This window comes from Pteropus medius, unplaced genomic scaffold (genome assembly GCF_902729225.1).
Source record: "Pteropus medius unplaced genomic scaffold, Ma_sr-lr_union100, whole genome shotgun sequence".
In the NCBI taxonomy this organism is placed as follows: Eukaryota; Metazoa; Chordata; class Mammalia; order Chiroptera; family Pteropodidae; genus Pteropus; species Pteropus medius.
In genome coordinates, this window is record NW_024349804.1 from 11,926,569 (window position 1) to 11,944,146 (window position 17,578).

The following is a 17,578-nucleotide window of genomic DNA, read 5'->3' on the forward strand; positions in this document are numbered from 1 at the left end:
CTAGGACAAACTCCACAGATTGTTCATTCTTTACAGAACATACAGGATATTTACCAAAATAGACTACACCCTGGTCAATAAAACACATCTCAACAAATTTAAAAAGATTAAGATAATATAGTGTATGTTTTCTGACAAGGGTGAAATAAAACTAGAAATCAACTACAAAAATACAACTGAAAAAATCCGCAGGTGCCTCGAAATTCAGCAACACGCTTCTGAACAACCCGTGGCTCAAGGAAGAAATCAGAATGGAAATTAGAAACTGCTTTGCACTGAACAGATGTCAAAAGTACAACACGCTAAAATGTGGGATATTCAACCGAAACGGCATTGAGATTACAAAGTGCATAGATCCCAAAAGAACAGTTCAAAAATCAGTAATCTAAGCTTTCGACACAAGAAGCAAGAAAAAGAACAGGCAATTAAAACAAAAGAAAGTCGAAGGAAGGAAATAATGAAGATAAAAAGCGGAAACCAATGAAACGAAATGCAGACGTACAATAAAGAAAATCAACAAAACCAGAAGATGACTGTTTAAAATGTTTGATAAAATTGCTGAGAGAGAGAGAGAGGAAGAAGGAAGGAAAGAGAGGGGGGGAAGAGGGAGGGAGGGAGGGAGGGACAGACAGACAGACAGACAGAATGAAATGAATGAATAAATACAAAGGGCTCGACACTAAATATCCTACGGAATCTCAAAACCACCGCAAGAATGAGTTTTTCACCCTAGGAGTCCTGAAAATTGAGTATTGCCCCCAGACGAGGAAAAGGACTCAGAAGTCCGTATCTTGGCTCAAAGTCACAGGCGCAGTAGTGCGATATGGGTCCGAGCCCTGTTTGATGGGGCCCCAAAGCCCACGACTCTTTCTATGGCACCTTTCGAGCCCCAACGTGCAGAATTACGACTTGGGCTGCTTGAAAGGCTCCTAGATCTGAAAGCTACGAGCTCTGATCTCAAAGCGTGAACGCCCCCTCCATGCTCCACCAGACACACCAGCTTGAATAGCCCAGGTGGAGGCTCAGGCCGGCGTCTTACGTCCTAGGTAGGGAGGGAGACTCTGGAGCCAGATGCCCAGATGCAAGTCCCAGCTGCAACCTTCCTGGCTGCTGACTTCGGTCAAGTCCCTCGACGTTTTCTCACCTGGTAAGCGGCGATGGTGCCGCATCTCCCTCCCAGGGCTGCTGGGGACTACACGGGCGAGGGGTGGTCAGCACCTAGAAAGTTAGCAAGAGGCTGGGAAGCAGCTCTGCAGAGTCGACCTACCTGGGGGCCGTCGCTCGGGGGCTTCAGAGCCGGCTCTCGGTCTGCAGAAGGCCACGGTCTTCTCTTCTCGTTTTCCACATGTGCCTCTTTAACTCGCCCTCCATCGGTGCTTCCAAGAAAGGCACTGGACCCGTCACCACCTCGCCTGACCGAGGACGGAGCAGCAGAGCCAGCGCCGCATCTGGAATTCTCCATGCCTGAGGAAGGTCCCATCCGCCCTCTAGCCACACCCACGTCCTCCTCCAGGGGCGGCCCAGGGTCTCTTGGAGTCAGTTGCTCTGAAAGCTGAGTCACCTGCACCCCACGTTCTACAGCATCCACCTTGTCCACTGCTGCCTTGCCTCTTCCCTGCAGGCGCACCCCTGCTCCCCCCAAACCCCCCACGCCCGTGCTCGTCCCCGACGGGGCTCCCCTCTCCAGCACTCGGATCCTGCACAGAAGCTGCTCATTCTCCCCCCTTAGGGCCAAGATCATATCTTCTATTCCCAGCACCAGGTCCTTGATCAGCTCTTTGTAACTGACCCCGAGCTCGGAAATCAGCGCCTTGAGCTCCCGGTTTTCCCGGGCGACGTCCCGCATCACGCTTCTGGCTTTTCCGGTCTTCTCGGACACGGCTCTCTGCAGCCGGCCCATGTGCTTTTTCAGTTTCTCGTTTTCCTCTTCGAGCTCGGAAATTTTGCAGTAACTTTTCCCGTTGCAGTCTTCGAGGTCAGAGATGACCTGCAGATATTGGTCCAGCTCCCTCTTCAGGCGGGCGACGTCCCCAAGCAGCGCGCCGCGATCCTGCTCCAGCGCAGATATTTTGTTCACGTGCCTCCCCCTCTCTCGTTCAAGGGCACGGATTCTTTTCTGGCATCTCTCTCGGTCTCTCCGCAGTGTGGCATTGTCCGGTGACCCCTTGCTCCTCTCCCACTTCAGTCCAGGAGTGAGCTCGTGACAGCTTCCGGCTGTCTCGAGGGCTCTCGGCGGCTGAGACAGCCAGAACCGGCCTGGCTCAGTGAGCCCCTCTGGGCCCTCCGAATCGGGCAGCAGCCCTGGAAGTTGCCGGAAACAAGTGTCCGTCTCATTTTCAAACGCATCTGGCGCGAGCTCAGACCTGCCGTGTCCTTGGCGTGGAGCCCACGGGGGACTGGTGGGTTCGGCCCCCTCAGGCGACGAGGCCAATCTGAGCGGTGATGGCGAGCCTCTCCCTTCCACCAAGGAGGGCATTTCTTTGGCCTCACAGTCCTTGGAGCCAGGCTCCTCCGGGCCCTCCCTGTCTAGATGCAACGCTTCCGCCCCCTCCTCTCCTTGGCCTTCGCCCCCAGGGCTTTCCTTGGGCGGAAGCAGGGCATTTGCAGGCCACACGAGATTTTCCTCCATGCTCTGAACTCCCCCAATTGCTCTGCCCTGCTCTGCAGGGGGCTGAGCGCCTGCTGAAGACGGCCCTTTGGTGCCATGAGCCCCAAAGAAGGTGGCTGGGGGGACCCCTTCCTCCTCCAATGATGAAAGGCCCCAGACACACCCTTCCGCCCACGCCCTGCTGCCCGGGGATCCGGGACCCACTGTTAACACGGAGGCCACACCCTGCAAAAGAGGCAAGGGCGGCTCCTGCCCGGGCCAGAGGCAGCAGGCAGCGGCCCGGGTGTCTGAGGCCCCGTGCTCCCTCTGCCCGCCTCCTTGGGTGCCAACACTGTCCTCCAAGCTCGGGTCCTCATGGTGCTCCTGCTGCAGCTGGCACTTGTCACGGAAGCCTTCCTCCTTCCTGCCCCAAGGCCGCCCCAGCCCCTGCTCCTCAGATCTCCACTCTGGGGCCCCTCCTCCATCCTCCCAAGGGTCGTTTAGACACCTGGGGCCTCTCCTGCGGATTGGGTGGTTCGGAATCTGTGGGTGCTCCTGGCGGAGGGAGGCATCGCGGCTTCTTGCCCGGTGACAATCCCGGCAGGGGTGTCCTGTGGCTCTGGGAGCAGGTGGGGACCTGGCGTCCAGCACCTGTGGAGGCTGCAGATCTTCTGGGGAAGCCTCCCGGAGCAGCAGGGAAGCTAGGTCCCCAGCGGGCCTCGATGTCTGCACCAGGAGGAAGGGCTCCTCGGCCGGGGCGGCTGCCAGCCTCTGCTCCGAGACCCAGGCCAGCTCCACGGGGAGGGGAGAGCCGTGCACACACCGCCCCGGGGGACAGCCACAGATGAAGAGAACAGTCTGCTCGGGCAGGCTGGGCCCAGCTGGAGTGAGCTAGGGGTGGGAAGAGAAGATGCGGGTGAAGCGGGGTGGTGCCCTCCCCACCCCTCCAACCTCCTCGCACGTCTCGGTGCGTCCTCGCCCAGCCAAGCAGGCCTTCCTAACACACCGAGCCCGCTACCACCCCAGGGCCTTTGCACCTGCTGTGCCCGCCACCTCAGTGTCCCTCTCCCAGATTCCCCCGGGCTCACCCTCTCGCTCCATCCACATCTCAACTCAGATGTCGCTTCCTCAGAAAGGCCTCCCTGACCACTCCCACCGCTCGCCGCCCATCGATCCTGCCCCCTTTCCTCCGGGCACCCCCCCCACACACACACCCTCTCAGGTCACACACGCGGGCATCAAGGGGCTTTTCAAATGCAAAACGAGTAAGCGAAAGTTAGCATTCAGCTCTGTGGACGCACCGGCCGCGTTTTAAGTGCTCAGACGCCGTGTGGTCCGTGGCCGCTGTGCTGGACAGCACAGACGTAGAGCCCGGCCGGTGGCCCCAGCTGGCCCGCCCTTCCGCCCTCCGTCCCTGTTTCTCATCTGTCTAACTCCGTCTCGCCACCTGCGTCCAGCCAGGGCCCAGCTTTTCCATGAAGCCCTCCTGACCCCACCGGCCAGCTGGCTCTTGGCTCTTTCTACACTGTGGGTGTGACACGCACCACGCGGTGACCCGCAGCAGGTCGTGAATGCATGGAGAAGCATGGAGGCCCCCTCTGCCGAGGACCAGAGGACACGCCAGGGCCAGCGGGCCTCAGCTCTGGCCAAGTGCGCCTCTCTGTTCTTCAGCGACAGGAAAACGGATTCTGGGGAAGACTGTGACTCAGAGCAAGCCGGGCAGGACCGGCTGAAACCAGCCTTGTGCCCACCTCTAGGGGACAGCGTGGGGCAGAGAGCAGGCCACAGAGACAGGCGCTCTGGCGCAGCTTTGGGGCTGGGTAGCCTTGAGATCATGGCAGCTCTTGGATTCCCCGATTCCCCCTCTCCAGAATGGGGTCACGGGTCCTGCCTGAGAGCCGGCTGGGGGTTTCATAAGGCGAAGCATGATACGTAGCAGCTGGTGCTCTGGGCACACAGGAAGCCTCTGGCCTCACCTGTCCGTGGTCAGATGCTGCCAGGTCTCCCAGGAGCTCGGCTGTAGTTTCCAGGACTGGCACCAAAACAGAGGGGCCTCGTCCAGCCCCGACACTGGCCCAGGCGCAGGGCCCCTCGGAGGACTGGCCTGGGAAGGGACAGGACCCCGAGGGTTAAAAAGACCCTCCCAGGAGCTCTCCCACAATTGCCACCTGTTAGGGTACAAGGCCCGCCTGGCGATCACCATCTTCTATTGGGTGAGGAAGTGGCCTCCAAGACAGAAAAGACCATCCGTCCACTGACGGACCTGGACCTGGGTCTGGAAGCCACTTCCGCTGACCACGGAGCTCACGCAGGCAACAAAATCTACAACACGTCTCTCTTCCTGAGCTTCCTCATCAGCCACGTAGGGCCGTAAACCTCCCAACCCCCCACCCTGCAGTCAGCTGTGAACAAAGGGGCTGCCTCTTAGGCTCTCCCGCCAGACAGGCCCCGCACCCCTTCTCCACGGGCAAGTTTCACCCTGTTTGACTTGTTAGCTCAGCTCCCCAGAAATGGGGCAGAAAGGGAATGTCAGCCTTGTTGGTCAGCAGCACACTGGGCGTGAATGACCACCTCGCCCTTAGACTGCACTTGGCCTTGGCGGGCTGTGAGACACCAGGTGGACACAGCAGCTCTGAGGCTCCTGCAGCAGTGGATTTTGCAGAAGGGACCCTGAAAGCTGTGCTCGAGACTGACAGAGGTTCCCATCAGGGACAAGTTAGGAACAAGGGGTTTCTGAGCTCCAGCAGCTCCAGGACCTGACACCTGGGCTGTCACTGGGGTCAGGTGGGGACAGAACAGCTCCTGGTCATTACATGGTGTTCTTCAAAGATGACCATCCGAGAGACCCCTGCTGCCCTCTGCTGGCACAAACGTCATGGGCATTTTAGACTCTCATCCCCCCCTTTACTGGCCATGTGATACTGAACAAGCGACACCACCTCTTGTTGGCAGAGCAGGGGCACCCAACCCCTGCATTGTCAGGATGCCCTAAGCGAGCTAGCCATCGGTGGGTGTTCCTGCAGGCACCCCACGCGCCGCGGCCCCCACACACCTGCTGAGGCCTCTGGTCCCGGGCCACCATCAGGGCTGAGGGGAGTCTGCAGGCCGTGGCTTCTGCGGCCATCCAGTGCCTCCTCCCTCGGCAGGGATGGCCAGTCACCCTGACCACCACCTGAGGTGTCCTTGAGGAAAACACAGGAATCAGGAGAGCTGAGCGTCCTCGGCTAAAGTGCAAGCCTGTCCCCATGGGTCCCCCCACCAATGACCCCAGGAAGGAACTCAGAAGAGACTGTGGCTCAGCGAGCAGAGGCCCCCGGCCTGGCCACACAGCCTGGTGCTCTCGGTCCTGCAGGACAAACTGCCCCCTATGAGCGCCCAGGCTCCATTCTGCAGACAAGAAGAAGCTTGTCTGTCCAGCCGAGGTGCTCTGGGCTCCCTTGGGTGTCCTTCCTGGTCCCTCTGTGTCCCACCCACGGAAGTGGGCGCTACCCGGGGGCTCCGGGCAGTTCTGACCCCACCCCCAACTGTCAGCAAGTCCCAAATGCTACAGCCCAGTGTCCTTGGGTGGTGCGTCCCCCAACCTCTCTCCAGCTCCTGCAGTGGAGGTGTCAGCTCTGACCCTCTGTCCACGAGAGGCTGGGAAGGTCTCCTCCAGGCCCCTGCCCCGGGCTACTTCTGGCCGGTTTTAGCTGGTGCTATCTGCTTCCCAGCTGCCCCCACACTAGACCCGGAGGTCCTTCAGGAAGGGAGCTCGATTCCACCTGGTCCGCACCCTCTCTTTAGCCTGGCACACAGTAGGTGCTTAACAGATATGTGCTAGCTGGATGGGCAGACGTTTCAGACTTCTTAGTGCATTTACTTCGCAAACGTTTATTAAGCAACTTCTACGTGTCAGGTGAGGGAGAAATAAGTGAACAGGTACCGGCGCCCAGGCCCTGTCCGGCTCCCAGCAGGCCCCTGCATTCTTCCTGCTTCCCCTCCTGTCCTGCTCACGGTTGCCTGGGAGACCTGCTCAAGGCACTCTGCGACCCGCAAGGCCCTCAGGCTAAGGGATCCGTTCCAGTGCTGAGACCTGGCCCCGGAGGCATTCCTGGGCTGTCGGGGCGGCCCCCCACACTGACACTCCTCGCCCTGGCTCTCCCCCGCAGCGGCCCCCAGCGCCCCATGCCCTCTGCCTGGCAGGCAGGTCCTCCCGGGAAGGGGCTTCATCCCTGCACCCCTAAGCCCTCTCCCTCCTTCCACCCGTGGAAGTGGAACTGGGGTCAGCTCTCCCTCTCTTCCAGGCCCCCTGTGCTGGAGGCAACCCCCCCTGCCAACCCCCAATCCCGCCCTCCTCTGCTTCCGAAACGGACCCTCTCCCTCCAGCCTCGGAGCCTTGCACCCCTAGTGCCTGCTGCCTGCAGCCCCCTCCCCCTCCCCTCTGCCTAGCTAACTTGCTCTCCTCCAGGCTCAGCTTAAAGGCCAAAGCCCCACCGATGCCTGCCCTGCTCTCCCCCAAACTAGCACCACTCCCCGCATCACAGCTCCTCCCCACACCCGAAGGCTGAGACTTCCTAGTGTCCCTGCGATAGCTTGTGTCCTGTCCAGCTGTCCTCACAGGCCAGGGCTCTCAACCCTGGCCACCCCTGAGGATCGCCCAGAAGCTTCTGACAAGGACCACACAGGGCCTCACTCAGCCCAGACCCACCAAAAGCAGAGCGGCCTGGGCAGCGCGGTCCACTCGGCGTTCAGACTGCCCTGGCTGACCCCGCCCACGGCCCCGGCTGACCCCGCCCACGGCCCCGGCTGACCCTGCCCACGGCCCCAGCTGACCCCGCCCACAGCCCGCTGAGCCGGCTCTTGTTTTCATGCATTTGGTTCCCACGTGATCAGAATTAAACATTTTTGTCAGCAGCTCAAAATCACCATTGGAAGGAGGGAGAGAAGAGGAAATGAAGGAGAAAGAGAAAGCAGAGGAGAAAGGAAGGGCGAACACATGAGAAGAAAAGAGAGGGGACGGGATGGAGAACGGAAGAGACAGAAATTCAGAGTGACAGCGGCGAGAGGACGTGGAAGGCGAGAAAGGAGCAGATGAAACACGCGGGCGGCAGGCGTCGAAGGCCACCGGCGGCGCGCCGCTTATCCCTCCTGGATTTTGCTCGACTTCAATGTAACCCGTACTCACTGAGCAACTACTATGTGGCAAGTCCTGCTGTGGGCCTGGGGACAGAGCCACGGATAAATCACACAGACTCCTGCCCCGAGGAGCTGTCATCCGGGGTCGGGGGGACATCCTAGAAGACGATGCCGTACCCCTTCATTTCACGAGCGATGAAACCAGCACTCAGAGAGGGACAGTGACTCGTCCAAGGTCACACAGCACACAGGCCAGAGCTCCGAGCTCTGAACCTGATCCATGCTTCCTCTCCCGCTTCCTGTTCCTGCCTGCTTTGTCTGATCCATTCTTCCTGCTGGGAGCATCTGCCTATAACTTCTTATTGTTTTAGCTTTAATGTGTAATTATTTTTGAAAGATAAGCAGAAGGAAGAAAACAAAGCATTCAGTGACATCCAGACACAAACAATATTCGTGTGTCGGAATATATCCTTCTGGGCTTTTTCCTATGCACAGACATTTAAATTCTTCCAAAAGTCTGTTTCTAGAAGACGTCAGTTTTCACTTTGTGGTTATCGAAGGGTCAGTCCCTCACAGGTTTTCTTGCGATGTGGTGTTTTATGCTGCCTTGTGAAATCTGACGCGAGGGACGCCTTAGCTTCCGGAATCAGCTCCTCTTAGCGGACATTTAGGTCGTTTCCCATTTTAACCAACTATAAACAGTGCTCAGCCACATGTAATAGTTGAGAAACATACAGGATAAAGTGGAATCTTGAGGTTTTGCTTATTTTTAATTATTTTATACTAATAGAACTGGGACTGACCATTCTGTAAGATTACATGTGTATTTCCTTTTACGTTAGTCGCATGTCCGTGGCTTTCGCCTGTGTTTCATCATCGAAACCATCGACACGGTATTGTAAAGTCTTCGCTTGCTGCTGGAGTGAGTGACAAATATGAAATATGCATTTCTGTACAAACGCAAGCAGTGACAAGGAGAGTCTGTCTGAACTCGCTAAACAGGAAAAAAATTCTTGCAACTGCCACCAGGGGGTGCTCTACTCCCACTTCCGGGCCGAGAGGCTGGTGGACCACCCAGCATTCCTGATGCCACTGTCACCCAGAGCCTGGTCTCAGCTCTGAGACGACAGCCTGACGCTGACATTTTCAAGGCCGTGATTCTTAATCTCCAGGCACGAGCCTCCCTGTTACTCTCCAGGCCAGGCCGCAGCCCCTGGACTGTCCCCTGCTGTAGAATCAGCGGTCCAATGGCCATGTCTGTCCCCCCCAGTAAGCTTGGGAGGAGCAGGGTCACCTGTCCAGCCCCAGGGCCCAGCATAACGTCTGGGGCATGGCAGGTGCCCAGTGCACTGGGTGAGTCAGTGTCTGCAATGGGCCTTGCTTATCTTGCAAACCTCAAGGCTTTACAATTTCCTTTCCCCAGGCCCCTGAGCAGAAACACCCTCAGGCTACTTCAGAATCCTCCCCAGGCTGGGGTTGTCCTTGCAGTGGCTCGTCCCTCCTAGGACCTGGGCTCCAAGCCACTTGCTCTAGAAACTGTACCTGTGTGACCCCAGGCAAGGCATTGCTTCCGCTGGACTGCGGGTTTGGGGACAAGGCCCCTGATCCCCACCTGGCTACCTCCCAGCATCAGTGAGATCCTGTTTGGGAAAGCACTTTGTAAATATAAAGCAAGTAACGCATCTTCTCATAATGACTGCCTCCACGGTAACTCACCCCACGACGCCCAGTGCACACCAGACACGACCAGCAGGCGGCTTAGGGCGATGTGAACCATGTACCCCGTTTTGGAACCTGCTTCTGTCACTTCCTTGGGGAGGTGACTTTACCTCAGTTCCCTCGCCTGCAAAACGAGGGCCAATAATTCTACTGCCTCAGGAGCTTATTGCAGGGAATGTAACAAGCTGCTATGCCAGGCACATAGTGAGCGTCGGATGTTGGCTTTTGTGATGATTGTCTATCCAATGCACACTTCCCTGGGCTGGACCCCCCACCCTAGTTTCCCAGTTCCTATACCCCACTTCCCCGCATTGCCCTCTTGGGTGGTCCCTGCACCTGGAAGTTCTCATTTCCCAGGGCAGGGGAGCAAACATCCTCTTACAATCATGCATCCACCGAGTCACCCGCTCACTGGGGGCTTCACAGCCCTTGGCCAGCGGATGGGATCTAGGGCTGAATCAGACCCAGCCGGTGATGACGTGGAAGGCACAGCTGTAGGGGTCAGGCAGCCCGATGTGTCCCAGTGAGAATTAACGGCCACCAGAGGGAGATATGTCACTATGGGGACAACAAGCAGGGAAGGAGCTGATGTGAGGTCAGGGAAGTCTCTTGGAGGAAAAGACACTCCTAACCAACAGAACGAAAATGGCAGGAGTTTACAAGCGGTAGAGGGGAGCAGACAGTAGAAGCTTCTAGATATAGGGACTACGTACAGACTGGAAGGGCCTGCATACTTGGGGGCTGCAGGAGCTCAGGGTGCCAGGCAGGGTAGCGGGAAGAGCGGACAGTGGGCCCGAAGCACAGGCCAGAGCGGCAGGGGCCTCGGATGCCGTGGGTGGGAGGCTGAACAAGGCGATGGCAGCCCGGGGCCTATGAGGGAGGTCATTTGGGGGTCAGCTCCAGTCACTGCTGTCAGTGCCCTCTGAGCGTAGGACAGAGCCTGGCAGACTGTCACACCTTGTTTCCCATCCCAAACACCAAGGCTCCCAGCAGTGCCCCACAGACTGCCAGCCCCGTCCTCTGCCACACCCCTTTACCCCGGGTGGTCTCGTCCCCCTGTGTGGACAGGGGTCCTGTCTTACTCCCCAGCCTCCGTGTCAAGCTCAGGCCTGAGCCAAGCCTGGGTACCAGGTGGGCGCCCGTTAAGTACTGATTCCCGACCCACTGGCCAGGACTTACCAGAGGAGCGGAACTGGGGTTGGCCTGCAGGGGCACAAATCCCACCCCACCACTGACACCTGCACGACTCTGGGCGGGTCTCAGCCCCTCAGTGCCTCTGCTTCCTCATCCGCCTCCCTCCAAATGAGTCGACGGGAGCAAAGACACCCTAATAAACGTCAGGGACGCTTTACCCACCCGTCATTCACACCCTAAAGCCGGAGGAGCAGCCGCCAAGGAACGGAGCCGACAGTCCTACTGCCTCGTGGGGTTCGCGATGGCGCACGCCGACGGGGACTTGCTGTGGGTTGAACGGTGCCCCGCCCCCCACCCCCCACCAGTCTCCAGGTGCTCAGAACGCGACCTGATCTGGAAACACGGTCACTGCAGGCATAATGAGTTAAGATGAGGTCATCAGAATGAGTCCTAATCCAATGCGACTGGCGCCCTTAGGAGAAGGGGACATTCGAGCAGAGACAGACACGTCCGGAGGGACGACGATGTGGAGACACAGAGACGACACCATCCACAGCCAAGGAGGGCGGCCTGGAACGGGTCCGGCCCTCACAGGTCCCAGGAGGAATCAACTCTGCCGACACCTTGATTTTGAACTTCGAGCCTCCGGAACTGCAGTTTAACCCACCCGGTCCGCGGTCCTCTGTTACGGCAGCTCCCAGAAACAATCGGTACTTAAGGCCCTATTCGATCGATAAAGAAATTGAGGCCAAGAGGTGAAATGAACTGCAAAGCTCACAGGTCTCCCACGGGGCAGAGCCAGGCTCCTGCCAGGCGGGGGACCCCACCCGTGTCCCCTGGGAAAATCCCTAACATCCAGCCTTAACAAGATGCTGGTCACTGTGGTGCTGAGTCCCCGTGAAGGGGTTAGCGGCAGGTGATACAAGAAATGCTCAAAGCACAATGAAATGGACGCACACGAACGGCCAAAGCAAGCCCCTCGCCAGCAAAGCTCGCACGAACCGGTTTTGCACAGGCCGCCACTCAGCTGCGGGAAGCCGCACTGGGCGGCCGTCATGGGTACCCTATGCCGAAACGGTACCGGCGCTGTTCCACATTGAAGCCTCCCGCATTCGCCTGCTCAGGGGCTCTCGCATCCCTCGGTAGATAGCAGCTGCTACCACCCCATCATCCAGCGGGAACCCCCAGGGGCTAAGGGAGGTCTCAAGGTCACGGGGTCCTGCATCGAGAACCGCCTGGACCTTCCTCCCTCCCTCCCTCCCTCCCTCTTCACACTCCGTATTTACTGAGTCCTTCATGGGCTGAAGGGCTGAGGACAGCGCCTGTGCCGAAGGTCCTGCATTTGGTCAAGAAACGGGGAGCGGACGAATAAGTAAGTTCATGGCACGTCAGGTGGAGAGTAAGGCAGGGTAGGGGGTGGCAGTGACCCCGCTGCTTCCGACAGGGCGGAGGTGCATCGGCACAGGCACGGGAGGGTGACGCTGGTCCTGAAATGTTTTCAATGTGCTCGTTGCCGTGACAACGTCCCTGCACGGGTCTGTGGGGGATGATACCCGGAGCAGCCCGAGGCGCCCCAGGAGGCTCGGCCTGGAGCTGAGAACAGAGCCCTGTCAGGGGGACAGGAAGTAGTGCCCGAAGGGACGGAGGAGGGACAGGTGACACCAGTCGCCACTTGCGGTGGGCTGAATCGTGTCTTCCTAAAATACATCCAAGTCCTAACCCCACCCCGCCCCCCGCCCTGATACCTGTGACTGTGACAGGTAAGGTTACAGGTGTCTGTGCAGATGGGAACCAGGACGAGGTCATCCTGGAGTGGGTTGGGCCTCGCCCATGTCCACCTCACCTGTCCCCTCAGGCTGACCTGGGAGCTGACCTGACCTGACCTCGGCCAGGAGAACCACACTCAGGGACAGCCCCTTCCAGAAGGCCACCGCAGTGCTCCCTGTCCCCTTGGCCCGCCATGGCCGCTGTGACAGGGAGTTGGTGGCCTGAGGCCCTGTCTGCTCCAGGCTGTCAGTTCCCGCAGAGCAGCAAGACAAATTAATCACATTCACCTGCTCCAGCCAAGGAGCAGCCCTCGGGTCAAGTACAAGGACCAGAGAGAGGGAGGGAAGGAGGGAGGTGACACAAGCCCCGGAAGAGATGATGGTGAGGACGGCGATGGCGGTGGTGACAGTGAGGGGGACAGAAGCTAACTCTGACTGGCCCCTCCCGAGTACCGGGCACTGCACGGACAGCCTCCCGTCCTTCCCGTTCCGTGCTCACGGTCAGACTGGGAAGCAGGTCTCAGGATCGTCCCCATGTCGCATTTGGGAACACTGAGGCACAGAGAGGTTTAGTGACCCACCCAAAGGTGTCACGGCTGATGAGAGGCAGAGCTGCTGGAGTGGCCATCGCCTCTGACCACTTCTGGTCCCCGCCCCTCACACTGCAAACACTTCGCCCCCACTGCACGTGGCTCCAATGTTTACGGTTTGACATTTTCTGTCCCACGGGTCCCGAACGAGCAGCCTCCGCTGCTTCCTCTGCTAATGAGGGGCTGGCTTCTCCCGATGCTGGAGGCAGGCTGGCCGGGGACCATACTTCATGGGCCACTTATGGAATTTTCAAGAAAATGTTGACTGCGCACAGCAGCCTCCAGCCGAGCCTTGAGAGCATGAGCCCTGTGTACAATGCAGTCAGTCCCCCCTGGGGCATAGGGACTTTCAAATGATAACGCATGACACAGGAAGGGCACATCTGCGGTCGACAAGGGGCTTATGAACGGATGGCTCACAAGCTACTGAATCCAGCCGCGGACGCTGCCTCAGACTCCTCAAGGACAGACTGTGGCATCAGCGTCTGGAGGTCAGGGAAGCATCTTGGAGTCACGAATCTGATCTCGCCTGTGTCCCCTTGCTGGCACTGATTCTTGGGAGCTGGGGGCCAAAGGCCAAGCCACTGAACCTTCCAGGCGTCAACTTCTCTACGTCTTCAGTGGGCTAACAGCACCTGACTGATGGGCCTTTCTAAGGATTAAATGAGAATGCACAATGTACGAAACGTTAGTGGGCGTCTCTTGAACATTTAGTGGCAGTGTCTCTTGAATATTTAGTGGCAGTCTCTTGAATATTTAGTGGCAGTCTCTTGAACATTTAGGCATCACCCTTTCTAGTTGATAAAAGAGTGAGTGGCAGTGTAGGGGGAGATAACTGGGAGGGGAAGGATTTAACCAACAGCCTGAGTTAAAGTCTTTTGCTTAGGAAAATTTCAGAAAGACTTCTAAATGACAGTTTCCATCTAAACACGATTTATTTTCCAAAATTACAGTAAGGTGCCAATATTAAACATATACTGTTCTCTTCTTATCCGGTGAATATAACGGAGGAAGAACAAACAGGACACACGGAAGAGTAACAGAAGGATAAAGTAGTAAAAAGATAAAAGAAAACCAGAAAGAAACTCAGCATTAAAACAATCTAGGCAGCACACGCTTCACCGTGCCAAGAAAGGCAGAGCTTTTAAAGTTCCAGTTCATTTGATATAGTTTGTCCGGGTCTGAAGATAAATTCGATTGTTTTTAATGAGCAATCTCCTTTAGGTGAAGGATGCCCTCTGATTTTCCCTAAAGTACAAAGTGACCCGGCGGAGAGAAGCAGGGACCCTGACTTCTCAGATGGAGCTTAGCCCCTTCTCTCCAGGGAGGCGCCGGGGGCAGGAGAAACAAAGCACTCGGCGCTCTCCTCACATCAAATTTGGGTCGACTTCCAGTCCCGCCTCTTACTAGCTGTGTGACGACGGGTCCACGTGACCTCTCTGAGCACCTGCCTCACAGCCTTCATGGGCATTCGATGGAATGATGCCTTTGAAGCACCCAGTAGGGTGCCAAGCACAGGGCAGGAGTGTATTACTGGAAGCTTTTACTCTTCCATCAGTCAGATGAATATGCAAATGTCCTCTGTTCCCGCCTCCAGAGCTTCAGAGACTTGCCCAAGTCACACAGCTAGTAAACAGGAGAACCAGAGGATCTCACCCCTGGGTGCTTCTTACTGTGCCGTCCTAGGGCACTCCCGTGCCTGTGCCCTGCTGCTGGCGTGGGGGCCACAACGACCCATCAGACCTGGGCCTGCCCTCAAGGAGCTCACGGTCTCACGGAGGAGAGACGGCACCGCCTTGCAGGGGACCGTCACCCCCTCTGGTGCTGTGAGGGAGGTGACTGCTTTCCCAGGGAGGGGGGGGATCAGGGAAGATGGGAGTTATGTAACACTGCAGCTAGCACAGGGCCCGGCACACGGCAGGGACCCATTACGTGCTGGATAGTGGATGGACGGGTGGGAACAGACGATGAGGGATAAAGGGTGGTTGGTTGGCTGCCTGGAGCGCGGATGGATGGCGAGATGGACAAGCAGACAGTGGAGCGAACGAGATGATGGGGAGTGGACAGCTGGGTGAACGCGTGGGTGGAGCTGCAGGGTGGGTGGGTAGGAAAGGCTGGGGAGATGGGTGGGTAGGTGACTGCACTGAACCGAGGATGGATGGTCAGGGCTGGTGGGGCTGGAGGGGTGGATGAAGAGGAAGACTAGGGAATGAGGACTCAGACTTCACCAAGTGGTTGTATGGAAAAGGGGAAAGAGAACTCTCTCTCCTGCCCTGGGGTGCCGCACTTACCAGGCCACAGTGACCAGCAGGGGTCGTGCTGCCGGCTCCCTCCCAGGGGGCCTGGGCTCCCAGCTCCTCTCGCAGGCTCCTGATCTGCTCCGTGAGGTCTTCCACCTGGCCCTGCAGGCCGATCTCCGACAGCTTCAGCTCATAGACGCAGCAGCGAAGCTCCTCCAGCTGCCCACGGAGCCGGCGCTCGGTGGCGCGCTGCTCCCGCAACCCGCGCGCCGCCTCGTCGCGCTCGCGCTCGGCCCTCGCCTGCAAGGTGCGCAGCTCCGCGGCCTCGGGGGCGCGCTGGGGAGCGGCCTGGGCCGGAGGTCGGGGGCTGCCTGGAGCCGCGGCGTCCAGCTCCGCCAGCAGGAGGCCGGCGGCGCGGCAGAGGCGCCGCACGTCCCGCTGCAGCCGCTGCACCTGCGCCTGCAGTGCGCGCTCCTGCTCGCGCGCCAGGCCCAGCTGGCGCCGCTGGGTCCGCCGGCAGCGCTCCAGGGCCGACACCTGCCGCCCTAGCGCCTCGTCCTTGCGCCGCAGCCGCTCCCGCAGCCGCCGCAGCTGCCACCGCTGCCGCTGGGCCGCGCGCTCCTTCTCCAGAACCTACAGGTTGGCGATGGATGAGCGCGTCAGGACACAAGCCCAGGGACGCCGTCGCTCACACTGAGTCGGCCTTTATATTAAACTTTGGCATTTTGCTCATTTAATATTTGTGCATTAAAATGTTGCATCAGAATATTATTTACCTCGGTTACTGAGTGTTTTGGCGCCCTCTTTAAATCCCGCAGGGGAGGCAAGCGCCTCACTCACCTCGCCCCCTGGGGGCCCCGCCCACCCAGGAGTTCCCATCAGCTGGTGCACACTGGGAGGCCACCTCCAGTGGTTCACACCAGTGCCACTGAATGCCACACCAGGCTGTAAAGAGCTGCCACCGGGACCTCCTTGAGGGTCCCATGTTCACCCCAGGACCCCACAGATCTCTCCATTTCCCAGTGCCCACAGGGTTCCTGCCTGGCCCACCAGGGGTCAGCCGGCCCTGGCTTCTGGCTGCGGCGACAGGACCACCAATGTCACAGCAGCTGTTCCTTATTATAAACACCACCCCGCCCCCAGTGGAGTGAGGTGCCGTCACCATCCCCTCGGCACACTCAGAAATGACTCGCATGATGTTACGTGGCTACAGGTCCCACAGCTGGGATTCCGACCTCCATGTGCGAGACTCGGGCCTGGAGAACACATAACCCTGTTCTTAAACCTTGCCCTCCCCCTACCCATGAGCCGTGGGCTGGGCCGTGGTGACCCAGCCACTGTGGAAACCAGAGTCCCAGCCTAATTTCAGAATGAAGCACGCGGGTGGACCTGCCTCCACGTCGCGCCCTCTTTCAACTGCTAGTGCCTGATGTATCTACTCAAAGCAACAGGCAAAGAGCAACCGTGGGAGCAGCGCGGCAGGCTTTGTCAGCCAGCCTGTGTTTTGGGGACATGGGGCAGATAAACCAGAGGCCAGATGCCCTAGGCGGAAAGCCCTCCGTTTTGCCGATAGTGCAGAATCCCGCCCCCTGTGTGCTCAGTGCACCACGCTCCATCGCCCAGAGGGCTCTGCCTCTATCAGCTTTCGGGATGACCAGAGGTCACTACAGAGACGAGGCGTCTGCAGTGCAAATGTGTGCTGGGAGAACCGACAGCATCAGGGCGAAGCCGCCATTGGCCAGCATCAGGGACAAAGAGCAGAGCGAACGCGTCCACGCGCGTCTACAAACCCTGCAGTATCTCCAGTGAGAGAGTTAGAGCCAGAGCTTCGGGCTGGGTTGTAGCTGGCCCAGGGGTCACTGAGGACCCTGAGCAAGCCCCCTCATATCTCTGAACTCCCCCCTAACATGGAAATGGAGTTTCCCAGGGGCGTGCAGAGCTCGGGAGGCCGGAATAAAGAGATGCGTGGGGAAAGGGCCTAGTGTCCCCCAGAACTGCAGTCCCGCGGCACCTCTGAGCCCCGACACCAGCCCCCTTGCTGTCGCCCTGGTCCTCCGCCTCCCCACCGCATCGTGAACATCTCGTGATTGCAGGGCTGTGTCTGGGTCCCCTGGAAAAGTCTACATGTATAAGGGGTGTGGCTCAGAGAACATTTATTAACGTATTTTCCACAGGGAGATTCTCGTGTGGGGCCGCACGCACCACCATCTCGTAGTAAAAACTCCTTGGGACGCTGACACCGCGAGCTCCGAGCGGAGAGGGAGAATCGCCTCGACTGTCTGCACCCAAGTTCAGTATGGGGGGGGGTGCCACACGCTGTCGTGTCTCCCTCGCCTCTCCGAGACTCATTTCACTTTCACCGAACACCTTCTGCTCCCGCGCGCCACTTCTAATTCGGTTACTGGCTGGAGCAGTGTCTTAGGGCTT

The 17,578-nt window shown here is 58.5% G+C and overlaps 1 protein-coding gene across 1 annotated transcript in view; it reads right to left on the reverse strand.

Moving 5' to 3' along the window:
- CUNH4orf50 (chromosome unknown C4orf50 homolog) overlaps nucleotides 1–17,578 on the reverse strand; it is a 48,608-nt gene that overhangs the window by 23,254 nt on the left and 7,776 nt on the right. Inside the window, exons 4-7 of the mRNA XM_039837989.1 lie at nucleotides 15,140–15,784; nucleotides 5,640–5,769; nucleotides 4,564–4,691; nucleotides 1,268–3,478 (exon numbers count right to left, since the gene is read on the reverse strand). Of these exons, the coding sequence (XP_039693923.1) occupies nucleotides 1,268–3,478; nucleotides 4,564–4,691; nucleotides 5,640–5,769; nucleotides 15,140–15,784 (3,114 nt within the window). The remainder of the gene's footprint in view (nucleotides 1–1,267; nucleotides 3,479–4,563; nucleotides 4,692–5,639; nucleotides 5,770–15,139; nucleotides 15,785–17,578) is intronic.